This window comes from Canis aureus, chromosome 2 (genome assembly GCF_053574225.1).
Source record: "Canis aureus isolate CA01 chromosome 2, VMU_Caureus_v.1.0, whole genome shotgun sequence".
NCBI classification, from domain to species: domain Eukaryota; kingdom Metazoa; phylum Chordata; class Mammalia; order Carnivora; family Canidae; genus Canis; species Canis aureus.
The window spans coordinates 72,082,524-72,109,815 of NC_135612.1; the positions used below are offsets into that span (position 1 = coordinate 72,082,524).

Genomic DNA, 27,292 nt, shown 5'->3' on the forward strand with positions numbered 1-27,292 from the left:
GGCTTGCACATTTGGTCTGTCCCCTTCACCCTTTCTACCCAGCGCTCGGCACCAGGCCTGGGTCATGGCCGTAGGTGCTCAATAAGTATGTAGCATGCAATGGGAGAGCTGAGATTTTGTGGTCTGTACAGGGAACAGTAAGGCATCGCCCCCGATCATGAACATGGGGGTGTTCCTGGAGAGCGGAATTATAAAGTAATGCAAAATGAGTCAGGGCAGGGACGCCTGTGTGGCTCAGCGGTTGAGCACCTGCCTTCGGCCCAGGGCGTGATCCTGGAGTCCCAGGATCGAGTCCCACATTGGGCTCCCTGCATGGAGCCTGCTTCTCCCTCTGCCTAGGTCTTTGTGTCTCTCATGAATAAATAAATAAAATCTTTAAAAAAAAAAAGAGTCAGGGCAGGCTCAAAGCCACCTGAAAACAGTAGAAGCTTATAACTGGCCCAGCGGGAGGCACATCCAGGTCCAGGAGCAATCCTTACAGGAAATGAATGAATCAGGCTCCGTTAATTCTCCCCGTTCTCATCTCGGCCTCCAAAATGTTTAGTGATTAACAAATGAACAAAGGCATGAATGAATGAACTTGACTTTCCAGACAACTCCACCCTTCGGGGAAGGATGTGCTGACATGTTTTTCATCCATCCATCCCATATGTCAGCCCACACATGGTTCTAGTTCTCATAAGAAATTGATAAAGTCGCGTTCCGGTTTATACATCTGTCCCTGTGCATTTGGTCATTGTAAGTCAGCCTCTCCAACATTTCAGCTCTAGTTTCAGAGCAGCCCTTGGAGGCAGGGGCTCTCCCTGCTGTGATGCCCGCTCAGCACACAGCCCGCCGGCCCTTCCCTGTGACACCTACTGCATCGCACACCCTGGATATGCAGACATGGTGCCAAGCACCTCAACAAGCTGCTGACCTCTTTCTTCAGCTCTATGCTGGCTCTGAAGAGGCGTGAACCATTCACGCAAAGAGATGAGCACTGGACTGGGAGTCTGGGACTCTGGATTCAAATTCTGGCTCTGAACCAAGTTACCATGTGGCCCTGAGCAGACCCTCTGGCCTCCAGGTCTCCACCTCCTGGGACCAGGGGACCTCTGACAGTTGTGGGGGAACAGAAGGGACACAGAAGGCCGGCCTTGCCGAGCTGGGCTGGGAAGGGCCGAGGAGCGGAGGAACAGAGCTGGCCCTAAGCTGCCGAGTGAGCATGTGGAAAACAGAGCCTGCTGCGTCCACAGCAGGAGCTGCATCTCACCCTCACACCATCAGGAGCTGCGTTTGGTGGGGGTATTGCTGGCTGGTCCCCCGTGTGTGGGGTTGGGGGCAGCCTCAGCCAGGCACCCTCATACCACGAGCATAGACCCTGGCGCTGCTGTTCACAGCCAGACCTGGGGTGAGAACACGCACCCAAGACCGTCCACACTGCCTGGGGGCTGTGTGACCTCGAGTGAGCCTCCCAACCTCTCTGGGCCTGTTTCCTCTTTGGATGACAGTGAGGAGAGGAGATCCTCATGCCATTAGTTCCTGATTCCATTCATTCAACAAATATTCCCTGAACAGCTTCTCCGTGCCTGGCACTAGGGAGACAGAGATGGCTACGGAGCCGCTCTGGCCCCAACAGAGAGGTGCCCACAAAGCTCCCGCAGCAGCAGGGGAGGATCCCTCTGACATGCCACGGAGGACAGAGGATGTGCTACCTCTGTGGTCCCTGGGAGTCAGGGAACGCTGCCTGGACAAGGTCACATGGGAACGGTGTCCAGAAGTGTGGGTAGGAGGCTGCGGGACAGGCAAGAATCCTGTCAGAGGAAGTGGTGCGTGCTAAGGCCCTGAGGCACATGTGAAAGAACCATCTGTGAAACAAATGTCACGGTGCTTGTAGGACCCGGAACTAACAGTGTGTGTGTGTGTGTGTGTGTGTGTGTGTGTGTGTGTCCTGCACTGTGTCGTGAACACTTGGAGGGGAAGCATGCCCGCCCGGATCGCCTTCCTGCACCAGCCAGGACACGGTGCCAGCACAGAGCAGGGGTCTTGGGCATATCCTGAGTGGGGTCAGCGGACAGAGGGAGGGAGGGACAGTTCAGGTCAGGCAGGGGGACAGGAAGCCCGTGTGCCCACGGCTCCCCCAGGAAGAGGGACAGCGCAAGCCCATGGAAACTACCTCTGGGAGCCCCGGAGCCAGGAAGGTGGCCGCGTACTCGGCCAGTGCCACGTCATCGACCATGCTCTGCGCCGTCTCAGAGAGCAGGTGATTCGCCAGCCCGTGTCTACGCAGTTCCTGCAGTAGGTGTGTGATCAGGTGGTTCCTCTCCCGGCACTTCTGAACCAGGGAAGCCAGCTTGGCCTGACAGGGCGGGAGCGGAGACACAGCAGGTGGGTCCGTGGATGGAGGGCACCCTCGGGGGCTAGACGGCTGAGCGGGGCTCTGGGCAGTGGGTTCCTGCTCTGCGTCCCCCAGCACTGCCTTCACTCAGCCCCCTCCCTGTACCCAGAAGCCAGAACCAGCTTTGAAAACAAGTAGCTGGGGGATCCCTGGGTGGCGCAGTGGTTTAGCGCCTGCCTTTGGCCCAGGGCGCGATCCTGGAGACCCGGGATCGAATCCCACGTCAGGCTCCCGGTGCATGGAGCCTGCTTCTCCCTCTGCCTGTGTCTCTGCCTCTCTCTCTCTCTCTCTCTCTCTCTCTCTCTCTGTGACTATCATAAATAAATAAAAATTAAAAAAAAAAAAAAAGAAAACAAGTAGCTGGGGCCCCTGGGTGGCTCAGTGGTTGAGCATCTGCCTTTGGCTCAGGTCATGATCCTGGGTCCTGGGATCAAGTTCCGCATCAGGCTCTTCTCAGGGAACCTGCTTCTCCCCTAGCCTGTGTCTCTGCCTCTCTGTGTTTCTCGTGAATGAATAAATAAAATCAAAGAAAGAAAGAAAAGAAAGAAGGAAAGAAGGAAAGAAGGAAAGAAAGAAAGAAAGAGAAAGAAAGAAAGAGAAAGAAAGAAAGAAAGAAAGAAAGAAAGAAAGAAAGAAAGAAAGAGAAAGAAAGAAGAAAGAAAGAAAGAAAGAAAGAAAGAAAGAAAGAAAGAAAGAAAGAAAGAAAGAAAGAAAACAAGTAGCCACACTGCTGCACGTCCCCAGGGACTCTGGATACGGGGCCCAGGATCAGAGGTCAAGAGTGTGGACTCCACCACTGACCAGCTCTGTGACCAAGCTCCCCTCTACACCTCCACTTGCTCATCTGCACAGTGGACGTTGTTAAGGGCACCAGGATAAAAGGCGTTGGTGTCCCTCTGTGCCCGGCTCCCAGTTTCCTTCTATCCTGACGGATCATTTTTATATTTGTGGGTCTGTCTCCCGTACAGCCTGAGAACTCCTCAGGTCAAAGCTGACACTGCCCTGGACCCCTGCACCATCACTGTGCCACCACTGGGCACAGCATGACCCTGGGGAGGGATCTGTTACCTGAATGGTATGAGTGAGCAACCCTCCCACCATGAAATGACCTCCCACGTCTGTGCATGTCGGGAGGGGGTGACGGACTCTCATCATTCAAGGGTGGCCCCGGGCGAGTCCCCTTCCCTCCTGGTGTGCCCTTCTGCTCCACCAGAGGAGGGGGTGAGGATCCCTCCTGCCAGGGCTTCCTGCCCAGCCCAACCCAGAGGCGGGGGAGCATCCCCTAGGCAGTGGTGCTTGGGTGCCCAGTCCTGGCAGGCAGTCAGGGCAGGAGGGCGGTCTGACTCGGAGGCTGGGCTCTCAGCGCACTTAGGTGGGGCTCTCCAGGTCCCCTGGATCACACCACCCCAAAACATCAGGGCCTCATGCATTCAGCCAGCATCAGTTGAACATTGTATGTGCAGCTCCCCACAGGGGGGGCAGTTCTCTCCCCACAGAGAAGGAGGCCTTGTTGATGGTGACGGTGACTCTACCGGGCCCTTCATGCACCTGACCTCCTGGAGGGACAGCGTGGCTGAGGGGAGGCTTTGGCATCAGACAGAGCTGGGTTCAAGTCATGGCTCTGCTACCGAGTAGCTCTGTGTGACCATGGGTAGGTCACTTCCTCCGTGAGCCTCAGTTTCCCCATCTGTCAAGTGGGGCTCATGCTCCCCCTTCCTGACATGTTGCTTGTGGACCTTAGAACAAAATTTGTGTGGAGGATCTGGCATATGGCAGGCTTTGTAGTTTACAGGAGATTATGGTCCTGTCCTCCTTTAAGTAAAGGTACAAGGAATTGACAAAAACAAGAGTGCGGAGCTTGGAAGCTTCGCGTTTTCATAGGACGTTACAGTTTATGTTTCCACTGCCGATGTCCATGCAGTGTCGGAACAAGCTGTGATGGGAATGACTGACGCTTCAAGTCAGCCGTAGACCTGAGCCTCGGACAGACATGGGAACTCTGGGCGGGAGAGGGGCTCTAGGGATTGCAGGGCTCATGCTTCTAACTTAACATCTAAGGAAGCTGAGGCCCCTCGGGGTACTGAATGGTCCAGTCGTTAAGCACCTGCCTTCGCCTCAGGTCATGATCCCAGAGTCCCAGGATTGAGCCCAGAATTGGCATTGGGCTCCCTGCTCAGCGGGGAGCCCCTCACCCCTCACCCGGCTTGTGCTCTCTCTCACTCTCTCTCTCAAATAAATAAATAAAATTTAAAAACAACAACAACAAAAAACAAAACAAATGGAAACCAAGGCCCCAGAGCGGGTAAGGTCAGTGAGTTAGTGGGGCCCATGGCCCCCTCTACACCTTGCCCAGGGAGGGACTGGACAGGAAGGGCAGGCCCTCTAGGTCCACTTCCCAAATCCAGGTGCCATGTCTGAGGTGAAATGTGTCGTCTCAAAGAAAGTACACGTCTGAATGGCAAAGGATATTTGGGCCTGTAATGCCACTTCTGGGAGTCTGGCCTAAAGAGATCTCTGGCTATGTAGGGGAAAGCTTTCTAATAAAAAATGTGCATCCCGGGTTTTTTGTTTTTTTGTTTTTTTGCTTTGTTTTGTTTGTTTTTTTTTTTTTTTTAAAGATTTTATCTATTTATTTATGAGAGACCCAGAGAGAGGCAGAGACACAGGCAGAGGGAGAAGCAGGCTCCCCGCAGGGAGCTGGAAGCGGGACTTGATCCCAGGACCCCAGGCTCACGCCCTGAACCGGAGGCAGATGCTCAACCGCTGAGCCACCCAGGCGTCCCCATCAGGGTGTTCATATACAAGATGCAATAGATGGAAGGAGGGGGCAGGACGGGCAGCCGACCTGACAGAGCAAGGGCACTTCTGGGCTATTCTTGGGGAGGAAAAGCAGGACATGGACATGTAGGGGTGGTGGGATCTCAGACACACACAAAATACTCTGGAAGAAAATACGTGAAAACGCTAGATTCAAATGGGAATTTGGGATGCAATTGCTCTTCTTCCCAAGTTTTTTTTTTTTTTTTTTTTTTTTTTAAATAATAAAGATGGACTACGTGTAGAATAGGGAAAACGCGAGCTCTAGTTGTTCGAAAGAGACATTTCACATTGATCTCACGGACCTTACCTTCAAAGGAGCCACAGCGAAATTTGCCTCCTGTTGCTTTTTCCGAAGTTCATGCAGCTGAAAGAGAATCAACGTGTCTGACAAAGCTGGGCCCCCGGTCACAGCCCCGGTCACAGCCAGCGCCTCCCCAGGCGAGTGGGCTCAGAGGGGTTGGCTCCAGGGCCCTTTTCCCACAGGGGGTGCTCAGGGGGGAACAGGGGCCTTCCCCATCCCTGGCTGAGCAACACCAGGGGAGGAAGGATGCTCTGAGCACAAAGAATGAGCTGCTGGACTGCAGCTGTGGGGCCAGCTCTCTTGCCTCTTGCCTCAGGAAGGATCCCCCCTGTGGAGTTTTTTTAAGTGCTGTGTGAAACCTCTGGGGAATCCGAGCCAGACACCCTGGCTCCTAACCCTGGCTCAGCCACTCACTAGAACTTGCCCTTGTGCAAATCACTTCTCTTTCTGCCTCAGTCTTCTCATCTGCAAAGTGGCGGTAATATTAGTGTCCACCCAGTTAGCAGAGGATTATAGTGAGGACTCTGTGAATTGTTTTCCTATAAAGTGCTCTGAAGGTCCAGTTAACGCTCCTCGAATGTGAACCCTTGTTGCTATCTGGCAGAGGCACCAGGCATGTGCATGTGAGTAAAGCCACCCTGGACCTTCCAGCCGAGCCCCACATGCAGCTCCACACCAGTGGGTCATCCCCGTTGATGCTTTGTGGAGCACGGCTCCCCAGCCCAGTCCTGCCTGAATTGCTGACCCTAGAATAGGACGGCCGTTCTAGGAATACTTCTTCACTCTCATTTCCTCTGTTATCAGCACAAGAAAGCTACACCAACAAAAATCCTCCTTCCTCCTCCCCATCTCTTCTGATCTCTAACACAGGTTTCACCCTACATCTTCACAATCGAAAGCCTACACATGTTTACACACCGACGAAACTGCACTATTTGAATGTTTTTACATCTTGGTTTTGTCATTAAATTTACAATCGTGGTGTTGTTTCTATGCCAATACATATAAACTGATCACGTCCTTTTAAAATCTTGTATATTTCAGCAGGAGGCTGAAATATAATGTTTCACCGATTCTTTACGAAAATGTATATTGTTTCTTTGCTTTCTGAACAAGGCTTCGACGCACGTTCCTATACAGCTATTTTGGCATACCTTTCTGAATGTATTCAAAGTGTAAAATGCTAGCTCCAAGCAGACTGTCTTCTATTCAAAAGGCACTCAATAATATTTGCAGGCTTGGATTCAAACTTCTCTCTGCTTCGGTTTAGGAAACAGCACGAATGTGTTGCTGCGCCCTGAGTGCCGGGGCATTTGCAACGAAAAAGTGAATGAGGAGAACGTGAAAAGACAACAGATGGGAGAAAATATTTGGCAGCCACATATCTAATATGGGATTCGTATCTAGAATGCATATAGACTCTTCCCTCTTGAAAACAAAGAAATAAACCACCCAGTTGCAAATGGACAAAGAAATGAATGGTCATTTCTCCAAAGGAAGATAGATAAATGGCCAGTAAGCACATGAAAAGATGCTCAATACCATCAGCCACCAGGGAAAAGCAAACCAAACCCCACAGATCTCCCAACTTCATGTTCACTGAGATGGTTATCTCTAGTCGGTAGTGGATGTTGGCAGGCTCATGGAGAGGTTGGGGCCTCTGTCCAAGCCGGTGGGAATGGAGAACGGAGCTATCGGAGACTGGCCTTCATGTAACTATGGTTGATATGCTCCCTCATTATATTACAAGAATTTCATCAGAGAATGGAAACCTATAAAAAAAGAACCAAATGGCAAGCGGTGGGAATTGTCTAGCTGGCTCAGTTGGTTAAGTGTCTGACTCTTGATTTTGGCTCAGGTCATGATCTCAGGGTCATGAGACTGAGCCCCACGTTGGGCTCCATGTCAGCAAGGAGTCTGCTTGAGATTCTCTCTCTCTCCCTCTGCTTCACTCCTCCCCCACTTATGTTCTCACTTGCTCTCAATCTAAAAAAAAAAAAAAGGTAAAATAAAATGAAAATGAAAAAAGAACCAAATGGAGGGATGCGTGGGTGGCTCATGGCTCAGTCAGTGAAGGATCTACCTTTGGCTCATGTCGTGATCTGGGGGTCCTGGGATAAGGCCCTGCATGGGGCTCTCTGCTCAGCGGGGAGCCTGCTTCTCCCTCTCCCTTTGTCCCTGCCCCTACTTGTGTGTGTGTTCTTTCTCTCTCTCTCTTGCTCTCTCTCTCTCTAATAAGTAAATAAAATCTCTTTAAAAAAGAGCCAAGTGGAAATTCTAGGACTGCAAAATACATTACCTGAAATCAAGAACAAAAACAATGAGTTTATAAGTAAATCTGACTCCCCTGGAGAGTATTAACTGGAAGATGGATTAGAAAGAAATATCCAAACTGAAGAACAGAAAGAAAGAAAAAACATTGAAAATAACGAAAAGCAGATTTCAGAAGATATTGGGTATGATAAAAAGCCCTAACGTGCAACTGGAGTTATATTTTTCACAAATCAGTGACAGACAGGAGAAAAAAGTCCTAACAGCCCCTTGCTGGCTGAGGGCATGGTGAGGAACATTCCCTGTTCACTGCCTGGGCTTTGGAAGGGGGTGCCAGCACTGGGAAGGCACTCTGCAATATGTATTCAGAATCAACACTACCTCCACTCTGGATCAGTAATCCCATAAAAAATAATATATAAATTAATGGAAATGACCCCAGATCCAACAACAGGTGAATGAAAATCATATCCACTTAAAAGACTACCACATAGGCAAAAAAATATTGGGCACAAAGTCTAGAAAGCAACACAGACATGAAACTCTTAAGTATAGTGCATCTGATTATACAAAGAATGCACGGGAAAGGAGCCAGAGATTACATCACAATGTTGGTGGTGTAGTTTTCATCCATCAGCTTGTCAAAAACATGTAAAATGTGATAACATTCAGGGTAACAAGCACAGGCAAACATGTACACTCATTTATTCCCGGAGGAAGCATAAATGATGCAGCCACTCTGGAGGGTTATTTGCCGTTATGTATCAAAGTTAATTACACACATATCCTTTGACCCAGTAATTATTTTCTAGAATTTTACCCTTTGACTATGTAGCAGAAACATATCCCAATACAGAGACATAGAAATGTTCACTAAGCTTTGTTTATAAAGCAAAGAAACAGAAGCAATAATCTTTAAAAATAAATAAATAAATAAATAAATAAATAAATAAATAAATAAATAAATAAAAGGGATGCCTGGGTGGCTTAGCTATCGAACATCTGCTTTTGGCTTAGGGTGTGATCCCAGGATCCTGGATCGAGTCCCACACCGGGCTCCCTGCATGGAGCCTGCTTCTCCCTCTGCCTAGGTCTCTGCCTCTCTCTCTCATGAATAAATAAGTAAATAAAATCTTAAAAAAAGAGAGAGAGAAAGAAACAGAAACAATTTGGATTTTCACAAAGAATTGATTAAGTAAGTTATGTTTTGGCCTTATGAAAAAATAATAGGAAGATTTTTTTTAAATGAGGTCAGTTTGTATGTGTTGATATGGAAACATCAAGATTTTCTGTTAAATGAGAAAATCAACAGGGTCCTTCAGTGGCTCAGTTGGTGAAGTGTCTGCCTTTGGCTCAGGTTATGATCCCGGGGTCTTGGGATTGAGCCCCGCATGCGGTTCCCTGCTTGCAGAGAACCTCTTTCTCCCTCTCTCCACTTATGTTCTCTTTAGCTCTTTCTCTCTCTCTTAAATGAATAAATAAAATCTTTGTTTTTTTCATGTTCATGAGAGACACAGAGAGAGGCAGAGACACCGGCAGAGACACAGGCAGGCTCCCTGCAGGGAGCCCAGTGAGGAACTTGATCCCAGGACCCCCGGATCACGACCTGAGTCAAAGGCAGATGCTCAACCACTGAGCCACCCAGGTGTCCTGAATAAATAAAATCATAAAAAAAAAAATCTTTTTAAATAAGAAAATCAAGATGCAGAATATTTTTGTATGGTATAACTTCAAATATGCATACACATCCACAGATACACTGAATGCGAGTAGATAGGCTTGAAAAAAATGCTGGAGCTCAGAAGGGGTTGGGGTCAAAGGGAGAAGGGATTCTTCTTCTTTTTTTTTGCATTTAAAAAATGAGATAATTCTAGATCTACATGTAGTTGTAAGAAATGACACAAAGAAATCCCTTGTATCCTTTGCCCTGTTTCCCCCAAGGGGAACATTTTGCAAAACTATAGTATATTACAACTCTATAATATCAATTTTATTGGTACAATCTACCAACCTTATTCAGATATCTCTAGTTCTACTCTTACTGTGTTCACTATGTTCTGTGCAATTTTATCACCCACGAAAGTTCACGTCTACATCATCACAGATAAGGTAATGGACACTTTCTCAAATCTACAAGGATCTTTCTGCCCTTTGATAAAATCACACTCACTTCACTCCTACAGAGGAAGGACTTTTATTTATGTAACATTTGAAAACTAGTTAGACTTTCTAGAAAATCCACATGTATTCCTTACCTTCAGATGGAAGAGAATTTAGCTGAGGGGAGGGATTACAAGCCTCCCTTCTTTCCCCATACTGCTCTTTACTTTGGAAATCTAATAAATACTACCAAATCGCAGGGAATGGTGAGAGCTTGCCTGATTCTTTTTTCCATTCTCACAACTCCCTGGAGTGTGGGAACATTTCATTAGGCGGGAAAGGAAGTGTGGCTCCAGCCTACCTCGCTCTTGAGCTGGTCCCGGAGGCAGGTGGCTTCCCGGTAGGCTGACGTCAGGTCTCTGAGCTGACATTGCAGGGTCAGCACCTGGTGCCGGAGCTGCTGGACTTGCAGCCTCAGGTCCTCCCTGGGGGTGTCCACCTCCAGGTCCTGCAGCTGTGGAAATCACCGATCGAAATGAAACGCTTAGGTTACCTTATTTTGCAAGTAATTTGCCTTAGCAAACCAGAGGACCCATTTTCCTTCTTAATTTTTTTCACCTTACATTTTTTTCTCAAGTCAAAAATTCTAGAAAATAAAGTTACAGAAATAAGTCACCCCAAATCCTAGTAGCCAGAATAATTGTTGTTATTATCCGTATATTTTTTCCAGTCTCTTTGCTATGCCCTTATGTATGGGCACGTGTGAGCATGTGGCCCATGTTGGCTTTTTTGAGTGTGTTGGTGTTGGGGAGGGTCTGGGGAATCGTAGAATAACAGTCTAGAATGTGATTTTCAGATATATATATATATATATATTCAGATATATATATCTTTGGCACATATTTTCAAAAATATGCAAAATGGCATGGCATTCTAGAATCTGTTTCAATAGATTTCGGTCACCACTCTGCTAAAAAAAGTATAATGAATGGAACTTAAGGTTCAAATCCAATTATGAGATGCTTATTACATTAAAGCATGATCTGTTTATATAAAACAGAAGATATTGCATTTTCCCCTGAGCATTTTTCTTAAATCAGTTAAAAATAGTCACTCACTCTTTTTGGGTCAGACATGAGTGGGTTTCATATGGATGTCATGGGGAATTTCTGGGAGGTGGAAAGATGGGAAGGAGAAGTGATTTGGCACTTTGGGAGGGGTGGTTAAATAGGAGTGATGTTACTGCCCCCAGTGGTTCTGTATTCTAAAGTTCTATTTTTTAATAACTTCTATACACACTTGCACACAGGCGTGCATATATACACATACGTACACACATGTATTTTCTCTATATAACATTTAACATATAATTTATATCTTTGGTATCCAGTTTTTATCCCTCAATACCATGTCAGGAACATTTTTCCATATTGCAAAATAATGTTGAAAACACCGTTGTTAGCATACATGGAGCATTCTGTGGCATGCTGAATGCTCAGGTCATTCTAAAACTTCGCTGCTGTAATTGGAGCTGTCATAAACACCCTTCCACAGATGACTCGGGGACAGACCTCTGAGTTCTTCCCTGGGATTAGCAGAGGGGGAGTTTCTGCAGCCAGGGCCTGAGAATCATTAAACAACCAATTCATATGCTAAGGTGGCCTACAAAGGAGCAGTACTGCTAATCCTCAGGCTCTGGGCTCTGGTTTTCGGAGCCCAGAAGCTCAGAGGCTTCTCAGATTCCCTTCCTCTGCTATGGCAAACCATCCTTAATTTAAAGCAGCTGCTTGGGAATTTGAGGCCTGTGAATGTCATCTCTGCTTGTGCTCTTGGCCTGGGTGTGAGCCGGGAGGCGGGGCCTGAGCCATTCTGCTGGGAGAGGAGAGAGAGGATGGTGTGAGGACAGAATCAACGTGCTTCGCGGCTGAAGAGGCCTCCTCCTCGTTAGTAAAGAAATCCGAGAGCAGAATGTGGCTTTCTTCTAATTAATAGAAATTCACAGAGCGTGGGCCTGAGATACACAGGCCGGGCGCTGTCAAGAACAGATGGGTGCTCCGGATGGTTTCATGAAATCCAGCTCTAAGACTTGCAAAACAAGTTGGCCTTTCTGGGAAGTTTGGTGTCTTCACTGCATCCCCTCCCCAGTGACTTAGATGAAGAGTTTGCCCCAAAGATCCTAAGAGAGTACCCCTAGTACATTTCTAAAGAGAATGAACATATGGGATGAGGGCCAGCCCTGCCTGCCCCATGGGACCACCCAATGGTCTTGTGAACGGCCCCATAATCCACTTGCTCCCAAACACGCATGATTGGCACAGGCTCTGGCCACACGCTCCACCTGGGCTGAGAGACATGGTGCATATGGACCTCAGGGAATTCTATCTGGTGGGGAACATTGACAGAGAAATAAGTAGCTCGGCACAGCATGGTGAGGGGAAGCTGGAAGGCACTAAACCAGGCATCCATGGCCATGGGGGTGGTGGGTGGCAAATGTATCACAACTGCTCTCTGGGCTGGTGGATGAGCACCAGAATCTGTACCATTTGCTGATTCCCATGGTGTAAATGTTCCCACCATGATCAATGACAAGCTATGGAAATGGCGTCACATCTCTGCACTGAGCCCATCCAGCAAGCCTGGGAGGAGCTGCCCTGTAAAAGGAGGCCCCAAGGATGAGCTGCAGTTCCCAGGAGAACACTGGGGTAGAGGGGGAGCAGACAAGGATGCCGATGGATGGAGGAGGGTAGGACGTAAACAGCAATAGCTAAGGCTCCCTGGGCCTGGATTAGAATTCACCAGACGGAATTGGGATGGATTTCACATTATGTACAAGAGGAAGAGACAGAAGGATTTTAAGTAAAATAGCAACATGATCAAGTTTGTGACTTGGGATGATGGAAAGGGGAAGCTTTCTTGTTTCTGCCTCCTGTCATCAACAAACCTCATTTCTTTGAACCCTGGTTTTTATCTGGAATCCTCCCTTCTTTTAGTTCCAAATTCCTCCACTCTGGCTTCATCCCTTGGCATTATCCCTTGACTGTAAAGTTGTTTTGACTGTTCCTCTGCACCCTCCTCCAGCCCTTTTCCTCACAGGAGACAGTGATCTTTTTACAAAAGAAATTGAACCATGTTGTTCTCCTATTTAAAAGCCCCCTTGCTGCATTTAGATGGGGTCATAACTGGGACCTACAGGCCATCTGAGCCCTACCTCATCTCACAACATACCCTACCCTTGCCCATGTGATCCCAACACACTGGCTACTTTCTATTTTTCCAACAAACCAGGCTCAGGACCTGGCCATGTGCTTCCCTCTCTGCCTGAAAAGCTCTTCATCCACCACCCCCTTCCCACCTTGAAATGCTCAGCTCAGTATTCCTCTCCTCAAAGTCCAGTTTCTACTAGGTCTGACTAGCTGAGATTGGACAATAATAAAATATGGAGAAATGCACAATTCTTTGCAAACACTGAATGGCAGCCAAGGCAGGGCCATAGTCCTTGAGGAAAGGAATGCACATCAAGTTGAGCTCCACATTCTTCCTCGATTTCTCTCTGGAGCATTTTCCCAAACCATGGGTCAGAAGTGGAACCCAAACTGCGAGTGGTGTTCCTGCTAGATGGGGGACTCAAAGGCTGGAATTCAGAGGTGCTCTGATATCTGGGTCTGTGGAACAAAATAACAGAAAGGAGAGAGCCAGGTACTGCCCTAGAAATGCCCCCTTGGCTCCTTGGCTGAGTCCTAAGCTGGGCAGCACAGTGCAGGACTCGGATTCCTAAGCGAAGAGAAGCTGGCCTACCTATTGCTGAAGAGACTTCAGAGGTCACCCACTGCTGCCAAGATGGCAGATTTCTGGCTGAGCCCAAATTGGGTGTCCTCAGTGAATGCTCAGGGGAGTCAGCCGCTGTCATGGAAAGACCATGCCCTGGAAGCAAGGTCCACACTTTAGGAGGAAAATCAAACTCTAGGACTAGGCCAAAACTAACATATCCCTGCACAGGAATGATACCATCTGCTGATTATTCCACTACCTGCCAGAACAAAAGGCACTCAGCATTCTCTGGTGGAGATAATAACCAGGAGTCTCTGCAACATATCTATATCATGTCCAACATAGAATTTTTTTTTTAATTACTGGACATGTGAAGAAGCTGGAAAATGGGACTTAACCAAGAAATAAAACAGCCAATAAAAACAGACCCAGGGATAATACAGATATTGGCATTAGCAGACAAGACCTTCAAAACAACTCTGATTATATATTTTTAAAAATATAGGAAAGATCAACAAAGTGAGTGAAAAGACAGAGTATTTCAATAAAGAATCCGAATCTCTTAGAAAGGATAAAATGGATATTCTAGAGCCACAAAAGATAACAAATGAAATTCAGAACTCATTGGATGGAATTATCAGCAGATAAGACAACAGAACAGAATTAGCGAACTAAACAACAGGTTGATAGACAATTCAAACTAATGCACAAAGATGAAAAAAAGGAGAAAAAAGTTTCAAAAGATGTGGGATATAATCAAAAAGTCTAGATTCTAGGAAACAAGAGAAAAATAGGACAGAACAAAATATCTGAATAAATAATGACAAAAAATTCTCCAAATATGATACAAGACTTGAATACACAATTTTAAGAAGCTCAGAAAAATCCAAGCAGGATCAATACAAATAAAATCACACCAGGCACATCACAGTCAAATTGCCAAAAACCAAAGATAAGAAGGGAATCTTAAAAGCAGTCAGAGATAAAATAACATACTTATTTCATGAAAACAAAACCAAACAAAACAATCATGATAAAAACAACCAATTTTGAACAGAAACTATGGGAGCCAGAAGGTAAACGCAATGAGATCTGCAAAGTGCCAAAAGAGGGGGAAATACCTGCCTACCTAAAATTCTGAATCTAGCCAGGGGGAAAAAATCTCTTAAAAATAGAAGTTGAAGTTTGTTTTCATAAAAAGAAATATGAGAGAATTCATCACCAGCAGATCCTTACTATGAGAAATGGCAAAGCTCTTTAGGCAGAAGGAAAACAGATCCCCAGGGGTGGGAGCAAGAATGCACAGCTCAGGAGCAAGAGGAGATCTGGATAAATGCAGAAGATCATTGCCTGTTTGGAATAACAATAGTAACAATGCCTTATGAAGTTTATCATATATAGATGTAATATGTATGACAAAGATGAGGAAAAGAAGAAAGAGTGAGGATAAACTATTAAAATTTTTGCATTATTTATTAATAATTATTAATGTATTTGGAATTTCCATATTACATGGTAAAAGCACTAATTTAAGGTACATTTAAATAATTAATAGGTACATTTTGAAATCTCTAGGGTAAGCACTGAGGGAATGATACTAAAATGTATAGCAGAATGAGCTAATGGAGCAGAAAAAGGAATAATAGAAAATATTTATTTATACCAAAAACAAAGGCAAGAAAGGAGAAATAGAACAGAACAAAGAAAACATATAGTACGAAGGGAGACAAACACTTAATTCTATCATCACGTGTACAAAATGTACATGAACCAAACACCTCAACTGCAAAGCAGAGGTTGTAAAATTCAGCCAAGTAAACCAACCACATGCTGTTTCAAAGAAACACACTTTCAATATAAAGATGCCCATAAGTTGAACGCAAAAGGGTAGATGGTATAAAAGAAGTTGGATTCCATGAAAACACAAAGGGAACAAAACTGGTGTGATCACTTCAATATCAGACAAAGTGCAATTTGGGCAAGAAGTGTGAGAGGTAATGAGGGACATTTCATCACGATCAAAGAGTCAAGTCAGTAAAACATAATTGTAAGTCTGCATGTGTCTCATAAATAACTTCCAGATACATGAATCAAAAGTAACATAACCAAAAGAAGAAATACACAAATGCACACTCAGAGATTGTAAACATATCTGGGTAAAGAACAACGTGAATAGATGGCCTGTTGGTAAAGATACAGAAGATCTGATCGGCACAATTAACCAGCTTGGCCCAATCCTTATACTCAACAACGGCCAACTATTTATTCTTTACAAGGACCTGCAGGATATTTACCCAAATAGACCATAACCTGGTCAATAGAACAAATCTCACATTTAAAAAAACTAAAATAGCATAGTATACGTTTTCTGACAACAGTGAAATAAAACTACAAATCAGAAACAAAACTAGAACTACAAAATTTGGCAGGTGCTTGGAAATTCAGCAACACACTTCCACATAACCCATGGGCAAGGAGAGACACACAAATGGAAGCTGGAAAGTCCTTTGAAGTGAACGGACATAAAAGCACAACACATCAAAATGTGCGGGACGTAGTTGAAACCGTGCTCAGAGAGAAATGCGTAGATGGGAGCGCACAGATCACAAAAGAAGAACAGCTGAACATCAATGATTTAAGCTTCCAACACGAGAAGCAAGAAAAAAGGACAGCCAACCAAAAAGTGAGTGAAAGAAAGCGAACAATGAAGGTATAAACAGAATCCAGGGAAATAAAATACAGACATACAATGAGGAAAATGGACAAAACCCAAAGAGATCCTCTGAAGCGATTGATAAAATAGCTACCGGGAGAGGGAAAGAATGAACATGAGTGGATACAAAGGACTCGACACCAAATGTCTTTCAGACATGCAAGACCCCGTGAGAATATCACGAACATTTCATCCTGGGATTCCTGAACATCGGGTACCCTCTGCACGTGTGACAGTGACGCAGGAAACCCCGTGTCTTGGCCAAATCACAGATGTGCTAAGTGCAGAGCTGGCTTCGACCTCCAATTACATCCTAAGGTCCTTGCTCTTTCCATTGTCCCTTTCGAGACCCAATGTGGAGTTTAATTGAGGTGTTGGCCAACCTACGGTGTCATCATATTGAAATACATAAATGTGCCAAGTCAACACGTGGTACACCTTAGGCTTATACAATGTTATATGTCAGTAATATCTTTCAAAGGGGGCGGAGAGAGAGAGAGTGAGAGAGAGAGAGAGAGAGAGAGATGCAATGCACAGTTAGGACCTGGACTGCTTGACAAACCCCTGGATCTGAAAACACGAGCTCTGATCTTGCAGCATCAACACCACGCGGACCGCAGTCCCACCTGATACCCATGGGAACAGGCTAAGAGGAGGGGCAGGTTTGCATCTCAGGTTGTGGGCAGGAAGGGACGGCCCAGGTGGCCGTGCCAGCCCCCTCCCTCCTGCCACATGACTGCCTCTTACTTAGTGGGGATGATGACGGACGTCCTCCAAGGGCTGCCGGAGGAAGGCGGAAAGCGGGTGGTCAGCACTCTAGAAAGCTAGCGAGATGCCGAGGAAGCCGCTCTGTGTGATGAGCCTACCTGGGGGCCATGGCTCAGGGCCCTCGGAGCTCGCCCTGGGTCTGTAGGGCACCGTGGTCTCTTCTCCTCCTCTCCCAAATGTGCTTCCTTTGCTCCTGCTCCACTGATGCTTCCGTGCGGGGCACAGGACACTTCGGCGCTTCCCCAGGCCAAGGACGGAGCTGCAGAGTTGGCATCGTATCTGGAATTCTCCGTGCCTAAGGCAGGCCCCATCCACCGGCCGGCCACACCTGATTTCGCCACCAAGGGCGGCCCGTGGGCTCTTGGAGTCAGTTGCCCGGAAAGTGGAGTCACCTGCACCCCCCTGTCCACAGCGTTCCCCTTGTCCCCGGGCATCTTGCCTTCCCCCTGCAGACCCTCCTCTGCTCCTACCGAGCGACCCACGGCTGTGCTCGCCCCCAACGCGACCTCCGTCTCCAGGACGCAGACCCTGCGCAGAAGGTGGGCATGTTCCCCCCTGAAGGCCCGGACCGAGTCTTCTATCCCCAGCACCACGCCCTTCATCAGCTCTTCGTGGCTGACCCCGAGCTCCGAGATCAGTGCCTTGAGCTCCCGGTTTTCCAGCGTGACGTGCTCCATCACACCTTTGGATTTTCTGACGCTCTCCAGTGCGGCTTTCTGGAGCTGGGCCAGGTGCCCTTTCAGCTTCTCGTTCTCCTCTTCGAGGTCAGAAATCTTGCCGTAACTTTTCACATTGCAGTCTTCCAGGTCAGAGATGACCTGCCAACTTTGGTCCAGCTCCCCCTTAAAGTCAGTGATGTCCCCTAACAGCATGCTGTTTTCCCGTTCGAGTGTGGCTATCCTTGTCACATTCCTGTCCCTCTCTTTTTCGAGGACGCACAGTTTTCTATGGCATCTCTCTCGGTCAGCCCGAAGCTCAGCGTTGTCATGTAAAAATTGGCTTCTCTCTTTCTTCAGTCCAGAAATGAGCTGATGAAACCTCCTCCTCTGTCTCTCAAAGGCTCTCGGTGCCTGGTTCCGGCCCAGCTCCGAGGGCCACTCTGGGCCCGGACTCACGTGATCCAAATCGGTCACCATCCCTGGAAGGCCCGCGCTGGCTCCCACGGCCTCCATCTCTCCTGGTCTACCCCCTGCTCTAGTCTCCCCGGGTTTGACTTCCCTGGCCAAACACATCTCCAAGCCCTGGTTGCCCAAACCCTGCCGGGAGTAAGCGTTCCCCTGGCAGCTGTGCCATTTCAGAGCCACGCTCCTGCTCTCCCCCGCCAGCCTGGAGGCTTGCTGCCACCGTCCCCCGCCCCCAAGCTCCAGGATGGAGAGTTGCTGGAAACAAGCTTCCATCTCCTTTTCAAATTCATCTATTCTGAGCTCAGAACCGCCAGATCCTTTGCTCAGCACCCACGGGCTACTGATGGGCTCTGTCTCCTTGGGTGAAAAGGCCACTCTGGGGGACAGTGTCAGACTTCCCTCTGCTGCTGGGAAGAGTGTATCGCGGCCTGCACATTCCATGGGACCAGGCTCCTCCGGGATGTCGCTGTGGCCCAGACTGGACCCTTCTAGAGGCCATGACTCCTCCTCCTCTTCTTGCCCTTCATCTCCAGCGCTTTCCTCTTGCAGATGCAGAGCATTTCCAGACCACACAAGAGTTTCTTCCTTGGCCGGCCCTGCAAGGAGCTGAGCACCTGCTGGAGACGGCCTCTGGGCACCAAGGGCCCTGGCTGTGGGGTGCTCTTTCTCCTTCTCCTCCTCCTCTGATGAAAGCCCTCCCTCCCTCCCCCTCCCACTCAGGGCTGTGGGTCCCTTGGTTGACATTGAGGCCTCCTCCTGCAGAAGAGGCAATGGGGACTGTGGCCCGGGCCCGGGGCAGGAGGCAGAGGCCTGGGTTTCTAAAGCCCCGTTCTCGATCAGCACGCCCTCTGGGGCTCCAACACCAGCCCACAAGCTCGGGTTTTCTCCGCTTTCCTGACTTAGCTTACTCTTGCCACCGAGGTCTTCCTCCTTCCTGCCCGCAGCCTTCCTCACCCCCTGCTCCTCGGTTCTCCACTCTGGTCCTCCTCCCTCCTTCCAAGGGTCTTTTAGATCTCTGGGCCCTCTCCTGGGAAATCGCTGACTTGCAGTCTGTGGGGACTCCTGGCAGACCGAGGCTTTGTGGCTCTTTTCCCAGTAACGATCTCGACCTGGTTGTCCTGAGGCTCTGGGAGCAGGCGATGACCTGGCATCCAGCACCTGCTCCATTTGGGATTCTTGTGGCGAAGTCTCTTGGAGCAGCAGTGGCAGCAGCAGGGAAGGGGGGTCCCCAGCTGGCCCCCAGGGAGGGAGTGTGGACGTCTGCACCAGGAGAAAGGATCCCTGGGCCTGGGCGGCTGCTAGCCTCTGCTCTGAAATCCAGGCCAGCTCCACGGGAAGGAGTGAGCTGTCCCTGTACTGTCCGGAGGGGCAGCCGCAGATGAGGAGGAGAGCCTGTTCATCCATGCTGGGTTCAGCCGGAGTCGGCTAAGGACGGGAACAGAAGAGAAGATATGAAGCAGCCCCTTCCTCCACTTAGCCCCACACCTCTCTGACCTCATCTCCTGATGCTCCCCCACCCAGCCATATAGGCCTCCCCAACATGCCGAGCCTGATACCACCCCAGGGCCTTTGTACCTGCTCTTCCCTCTACCCAGAATATCCTTCTCCAGATCCCTTCATGGCTCACTCCCCATCCATTCACATCTCCGCTCAGATATTAGTTCCTCAAGAAGCCCCCTGGCCATGTCACTGCACTGATTGTATCCCTTTTACTGTGCCCCCACCCTCCTCTCATATCCTCTGCATATCTGTGTGTGCACAGATATGTGATGGGACAGCTGGGCCTGGACACGCGGTTGTGGGCTCCCCACCTGCCCACTCACTCCCCATCTAGGTCTCAGGGTGTTACATTCAGTCTTCCCAAGTCTCTTTCTCAGTTATTTCCAGAATGTCCTTCCAAACACTTCTGCAGCCCCTTCTCCCACCTTCCACACGCAGTAGGGCTGATCAGACCTGGCTGGCACCCTGGGCGTGCAGAAAGCCTCTGGCCTCACCCGTCCACAGTCAGATCCTGTGACGTCTTCCAGGGACCCGTCTCTGGTCTCCAGGCCTGGCACCACAACCAGAGGGCCTTGTCCTGCTCCAACGCATCCCCAGGAGCAGCACCCCTCAGAGGGCTGGCCTGGAAGGCAAGAGGACCCCAGCAGTTAAAGAGACCCTCCTAGCAGTTTTGTCACAACTGCCACTAGCGACTAAGCCACCTGCTCTTGGGATGACCTGGCGCTGCTCACTGACTCAAGTCCTTTGAGCCAGAGGTGGCCTGATGATCACCACCACCTGCCAGGGAAGGAAACCAAGGCTTGGAGATGGGAATGACTGTCTGCTGACAAGCAGCAGATTGGGCCTGGAAGCCACGTTGGTTGACCATGAAGCTCATGCAGGTGACAAAACCCATCATACTTCCATCAACCCGGGCACCCTCATGGTCACACAGGGTCATAATCCCCTGCTCCCAACCCCACAAGGCTGGCGTGCAGATAAAGGAGCCGGGCCTCGGCTTCACTACCAGACAGGCCCCTCCTTCTTCTCTGAGGACAAATTTGACCATTGATTTGCCAGCTCTGCTCCCCAGAAATAGGATAGAAAGGGACGGCAGCTGTGCAGGTCAGTGGCACCCCTGGGTATAAATAACCCCCTCATCTGTAACCCCATCTGGCCTGGGAAGACTGCAAATAACCACAGTGGGACATGGTGGCTTTGAGGCTCCCCAAGTGCAGTGGCTTTGCAGCAGGGCATTTAGAAGCCCAGTCTGAGACTGTGATCAGAGACATTGGTCCCCATTAGGGACAAGGGGCTCCTTAGCCCAGCAGCTCCCAGACCTTGCACCTATCTCACATCTGAGCTGTCGAGTGGTCGGCTGGCGATAGGATAGTCATTCCATGGTCTTCTGCAAAGACTCCTCCTCCTGAGACCCCTCCTCCTGAGACCCCTGCTGCCCGGTGCTGGCACCAGCGTCACCTAGCCGGCCCCCTCCTGAAGGCTGAAGGAATGAGCCTAAATGTCTGGTTGAGCCCAAGTCAAGGATGTTGTCCTGGACATCGCAGACTCTAATCCCACCTCTTCTGGCTGTGTGACATCAAGCAAGCGACACTACCCCTCTGAGCTTCAGCTTCCTGTAGAGCAGTAACCTCCCATCCCCGGACACACTGGCACATCCTAGGGGAGCTGGCCCATCAGCGGGCGACCCTACAGGCACCCCACATACCTGCTGAGCCTCTCGGTCCAGGGGCGCTGGTGGAGCCGAGGGTAGCCTGCGGCTCTTGCCTTTTGGGAGCATCCGGTGCGTCTTCCCTGGGCAGGGACAGTGGTTCATCCTGGATTCGGCTCAGAGTGACCTTGAGGAAGACACAGGAGGAGAGCCATGAGTGTCCCCACAGTGGGAGGGGTCCCTCCAAGGCCATCCCAGGGACTCCAGTGGGAAGCCAGGTCCCTGCCCCTGCTGAGGAGAGCAGAGGGCATGTGGCCCACCCCCCTGGCCTTGTGCTCTGGGTCCCGCGGACCAAACCCCCTCCTGCTAGCAGACAGCCAGGTGCAGCAGAGGAGCTTGTCTGTCCAGCCAAGATTCCTCTGCCCCCCCACTCCCCGAGCAGCACCAAAGTCTCCCAGGCCCCTCTCCTTCCCGTGCAAAAGGTCCCTCTGCGTCCCACACAGCAGGGGCAGGCACTTGCCCAGGGGCTCTGGGCGGACCCGTCCTTCAACTGTCAACAAGTCCCAGATGCTGCAGCTGGGTGTCCCTGGGCAGCACCCTCACCCCTCGGCCTCTCCCAAAAGGCAAGCTGAGTGTGCAGGGAGGAGCTTCCCAAGCCAGCACCCACCCTGCAGGGCAGTATTTAGAGAGAGCCCAGCTCTGACCCCCCACCGCCCACCCTGTCCACAAGGGGGGGGACAAGTCCCCTCCAGCTTTCCACTGTCCCCCCGCTACTTCTAGCCAGGTTTGAATGGATGCTATTTGCTTCCCCGCTGCCTCCCCCACTAGACCACGAGTCCTTTGAGCCGTCAACTTGGCTTCACCTGGTCTGCACCCCTACCTGAGTCTGCCACACCGTAGGTGCTTAATAAATGTTTGATAGATACATATAGGCAGAACCTGCAGAAAGATGGGTGCTCAGCACCTATTCAGCAAGCACTTATTAGGCTCCGACTGTGTCAGATGCTATTCTAGGTGAAGGGGAAGCACGAGTGAACAGATAACACCGGTCCCTTTGTCACTGCCCCCCAGGTCCTCACCTGTTCTCAGCAGAGCCCTGCATGGACTCCCAGCTGGGCCCCCCTCTTCGCCCCCCACATCCTGCTCACAGTGCCAGGGAGCCCCCCTCCTCCGGCACGCACTCTCCCACCTACAGGGCCTCCCTTGTAAGGATGGGTTCAGGGCTGCGGTCAGGTGCGGTAGGACCATCCACCAGCTGTCAGGGGTGCCCCCGATGCTCCTCACTCTGGTTTCTGCTCACGGCAGCAGCCTCCCTGCCCGTCCTGACCCTGGTTCTCGCCTGCCTCTGCACTTCCGCATATGCTCTTCCTTCTGCCTGGCTGGCACGTCTTCCTAGGAAGGATGTGGGTGGCCTGCACCTCTCTCTGCCCCCTCCCTTCCACTCGCCCCCAGCATGAGAGCAATTCCCCTGAAACAGAAACAGGAACAGACTGTTGTCTTGTCTTCAACTTTCCGTGCTTCCCACTGCGCAGAAAGAGAAAACCCCTGCCCAGCGGCGCCGCCCCACCCTCATTCTGCTCCTTAAGGGGACCCGGCTCCTGCCCTGTGTCAGAGCCCCACACCCCCAGAACCTGCTGCCGGCCTCTCCTTCTGCTCCTCTGCCCAGCCGACCTGCTCCCCTCTGGGCTCAGCCTCAGCAAGGCCTTCCCTGGCCGCCCCCACGTTAAGTCCATTCCCTCCTCAAGCATCTCCCCCTCACGCTCCGAGTTTGGGACCTCCTGCTGTCTGTGGGCTGGTCCATGGCACGTCCAGCATCCTCACAGACTAGGATTCCCACCCCTGGCTGCACCTTAGAACCACCCAGAGGCTTTTAACAGTCACGAAGCAAGACCTCGCCGCAAAGCAACGGAAGCCAGGGGTGCCTGGGCACCAGCATCGCACCGTGGGTGCCGGGCCGCCCAGCCACCCAGCCGCCTCTTGCCTTTCTCCACCTGCCTCCCGCATGAGCAGGACGGGGTGCTGTGGGCGGGGGCTGAAGGTCACGGCTGGAAAGAGGCGAGAGAGAGAGAGAGAGAGAGAGAGAGAGAGACAGAGAGAGAGACAGAGAGACAGAGAGAGAGACACACACAGACAGACAGACAGACAGGAACTCCAGGGGGAGCCAGCAGGAGAGCGGCAGAAAGGAGGAGAAAGGAACTGGCCAAGCAGAGCCCGGAGGCCAGCGCCGAGCGCCAGCGCTGCTGCACATTCCATTCTGCTTGGATTTCCTTCCCACACCTGAGCTGACTTCAGGGCGGCCCCACAATACTTCCTGGGCATCAGCTGAGTGCCAGGCCCTGCTCTGGGGCTGAGGACGCCGCCGTGGATCAAACTCACACACCCCTGCCTCCGGGAGGTGACTTGAGGGCGAGGAGGGGGCCTCCTAGAAGACGATGCTGTCCCCTAACCACCACCATCACCCCCCGCCACAGCTTCATTCCACAAGTGACAAAATCACTGCTCAGAGTGGGAGAGTGACTTGTCCAAGACCACACAGCACACGGGATGAGAGCACAGAACCAGAGCTCAGGTCTTGAACCCGATTGACTTTCTCTCCCCCTCCCCGCCCCTCTCTGCTCAGTCTGGTCAATCCTTCCTGCTCCTCGGTACTCACGGGAGCAGGGAACCCCAACTGGACGGGACTTTAGCTTTCATGTGCAACCATTTTGAAAAAATAAGCAAAAAAAGAAGAAAGAAAGAAGAAAGAAAGAAAGAAAGAAAGAAAGAAAGGAAGGAAGAAAGAAAGAAAGGAAGGAAGGAAGAAAAGAAAGAGAAAAAAAGAAGAAAACAGACCAGACACAAACATGATCCATGTGTTAGAATATATCCTTCTGGGCTTTCTTCTACACAGAGACATTTAAATCCTTCCAAAAGTCTGTTTCTACAGAATGTCCATTTTTGCTCTGTGCATTTCTCCTCTGATGGTATCAAAGGATTATCCCCCGACAAATTCTTCTATAACGGTTTACGTTTCACAGCCGCCTAATAACCTCTGACATGAGGAAAGCCTTCACTTACCAAGGCAGCTCCTTCTTATTGAACATTAAGGTTGTTTCCAATTTTCACCAACTATCCACAGTGCTGAGGTGCTTGTAATATCTGACAACTCTTCAGAATAGAATGGAATCTCAAGCCTCGTGTATTTGTCTTATTATGTAACCAACAGACTTGATATCTTTGTGCAAGACCACTCACCATTCCTATTTCCTTTTACATTACTCATGTGTTCGTGGCTTTGCTACGCTTTATTATTATTATTATTAATAATTATAATTATTATTATTATTTGTATTCCCGACCTGTGTTTGAAAGCCCTCGCTTGCTGCTGCCAGGGCACCAAATGTGCAATCGGCACTTTTGCACAAACGTGAATGTGGGCAGTGAGCAAGGTGGGCGCCGCCAAGGACTGTGGAACGAGGAAACGATTCTTGTAACCGTCACCAGGGGTCGCTCTACACGCACTGCCAGCGCAGAGAGGCTCCAGGAGAGGAGGGTCCAGCATTCCTGAGGCTGGTGTCGCCTCGAGCTCCATCTCTGCTGGGGCGTGACAGCCTGACACTGACATTTTTAATTGTGTGCCTTCCCACCTCCCTGCACAAGCCTCCCTCTAGGCCAGGCCGCAGCCTCTGTGCTGTCCCCGGCTGTCACAGTCTACAGACCCCGTCTCCGCCGTCTGCACCTGTGTCTGTCTCCCCTCTAAATTTTCACCGAGCAGGGTCGTCTTTCCAGACCCGGTGCCCGCACAGTGCCTGGGGCATGGCAGGTACTCAGGGCACACTCCCTAAAAAGCAGACGCAGCTGCGGATAGGCCTTTCTTGTCTTGCAAACCACAGTCCTTATAAATTTCCTTTCACCCACGCCCTGAACAGAAACCTCCTCCCCAAACACCTCCCCAGGCCAGGGTTTGTCCTTGCCATGGCCTGTTGCTTCAGGGAACTGGGTCCCAAGTGATTTGCTCCGGAAACTGGCAAGTGTGAGATCCCAGGCTGGTCATGTGCCTCCTCTGGACTGTGGGGTTGGGTATAAGGCTGCGGATCCCTGCCTGGCTACCTCCCAGAGCTGAGGAGATCCTGTTTGGAGAAGTAAATACAAAATGAGTAAAACATCTTCCGGAGATGATTAACATCACCATAACTCACACTTTGACGCCCAGAGCACATCAGAGGTAACAGTGGGTTGTTGGGGGCGGGGCTCCCTGATGACTTGCAATGGTTTTCTATCTGATGTGTGCTTTCGCGGGGCCAGACACTGCTCCTACTTTCCCAATTTCTATGCCTCCCTCCTGGCACTGCCATTGTGAGGCTGTCCCTCCTGCTAGAAGTTTCCATTTGCCATGGAGAGTGGAGTAAATATCTTCCCAGGTATCTTATCCAGTGAGCCACTAGCTTACCCAGAGCTCCTGGATGTGGCCAAAGCCTAGGGTTGACTCAGACAAGGAGCAAACACCAGCCAGGCCCTGCACAGTGAGAATTAGGGCCTCCAGAGGCGGGGCATACCACCACAGGGGCACAAGGAGGGGACGAGCTGGCATGAGATCAGGAAAGTCTTAAAGGAAGCAGCATTCCCACTCAATGGAGAGAGAGTAGCAGGGGTGTATTAAGTAGCTGAGGGGAGCAGGCAATAGAAGTTTCTAGACACAGGGAAGGCTGTAGGACAGAAAAGTCGAGTATTTGGGGGCTTGCGGGAGCTCAATGTAGCCAGGGCAGGGTCAGCGGAGGGAGCCCAGCCTAGAGCAGCAGAGGCCCTGAATGCCACGCATAGGAGGTTGAACTTGATCCCAGAGTAATAGCAGATGGGAGGTTTACAAAAGGAGATCACTTGGGGGTCACCACAGTTATCCAGAGAAAGGCACTGAACACCTGCCTGTAGCTCTTCAGCCCTCCAGGTCCCAGCCCCTTTGGAAACACACCGTCATTGGCTTTGGGAAGTCACATCCCCATGTAATGTCCCCAGAACTCTGCCTACAATTTCATAGATGCGCCACCACAGTCCGCTGAAGTTGATACAACTTTACACCAAGACCCTGAAGGGCTGGCAGTTTTGTCATCAATAGGCTCCAGCACTTAAATGTTAGGTCTTAGCTACACTCCCCTGCGAGCTGGTAACTGGCTGGCACTTTACATCTCCCCAGCGGGCCCTCTCAGGAGCACTTCTTCCTCTCAAGATGGCCCTTTGTGACTCCTATATGCTCCACTTTGGCGTTGCCATTGCCCTTGGAGAGTAAGACAGAGCCTGGCAGACTGTCACACCCCGCGGCCCTGGGTCCAGCCCCCGGCCTAAATGCCAGGACCGCCAGCAGTGCCCCACAGACTGTCAGGCCCCTCCCTCAGCCCCACGGTCCTCACTCAGACGATTTGTCATCCTGCATAGGTGGGGGTCTGTCTTGGACACTTTGCATCCCCTGTACTGAGCTAAGGCCCAAGCCAAGCGTCTGCACCAACTGGGTGCCCGTTAGATACTGATTACGAAGCCACCGAGCAGTCTGCGCTGGAGGAGTGGAGCATGGCGTGCAGGAGTTCGTGGGGCACAACTCCTGCCCCACCACTGAGTACCTCTGCAACCCGGGGCAGGTCATGAGACCCTCTGTGCCTCCACTTCCTCATCCGTGAAATGAGGATAAAATAGTGCCTCCCTCCGAAGATCGTGGGTGCACGACATGAGTGATAGAGAGCACGGGAAACAGAGCCCAGCAGAAGATGCTCTAGTAGGTGCTGGGGATCATCAACATCCACCCGCACAAAGCTGGCAAAGCTTCCTGCCATCGAGGAAGAGGAACCAGCAGTCTCACACCTCACAGGTCTTCACCACTGTTCCTCCAGGGGAACGCATGTCAGGGGCTGAACGGCATCCCCCCGAATTTGTA

The 27,292-nt window shown here is 50.3% G+C and overlaps 1 protein-coding gene across 7 annotated transcripts in view; it reads right to left on the reverse strand.

Annotated features, from left to right (window-relative positions):
• Positions 1-27,292, reverse strand: part of C2H4orf50 (chromosome 2 C4orf50 homolog) — a 113,137-nt gene that overhangs the window by 71,751 nt on the left and 14,094 nt on the right. For 6 of the 7 annotated variants that reach the window (XM_077878690.1, XM_077878710.1, XM_077878689.1 and 3 more), the window contains 6 exons: positions 21,448-21,577; positions 20,237-20,364; positions 17,217-19,667; positions 10,231-10,383; positions 5,505-5,561; positions 2,156-2,338 (listed from right to left, as the gene is read on the reverse strand). In XM_077878690.1, the coding sequence (XP_077734816.1) occupies positions 2,156-2,338; positions 5,505-5,561; positions 10,231-10,383; positions 17,217-19,667; positions 20,237-20,364; positions 21,448-21,577 (3,102 nt within the window). The remainder of the gene's footprint in view (positions 1-2,155; positions 2,339-5,504; positions 5,562-10,230; positions 10,384-17,216; positions 19,668-20,236; positions 20,365-21,447; positions 21,578-27,292) is intronic. The other variant, XM_077878708.1, reaches the window with a different exon arrangement.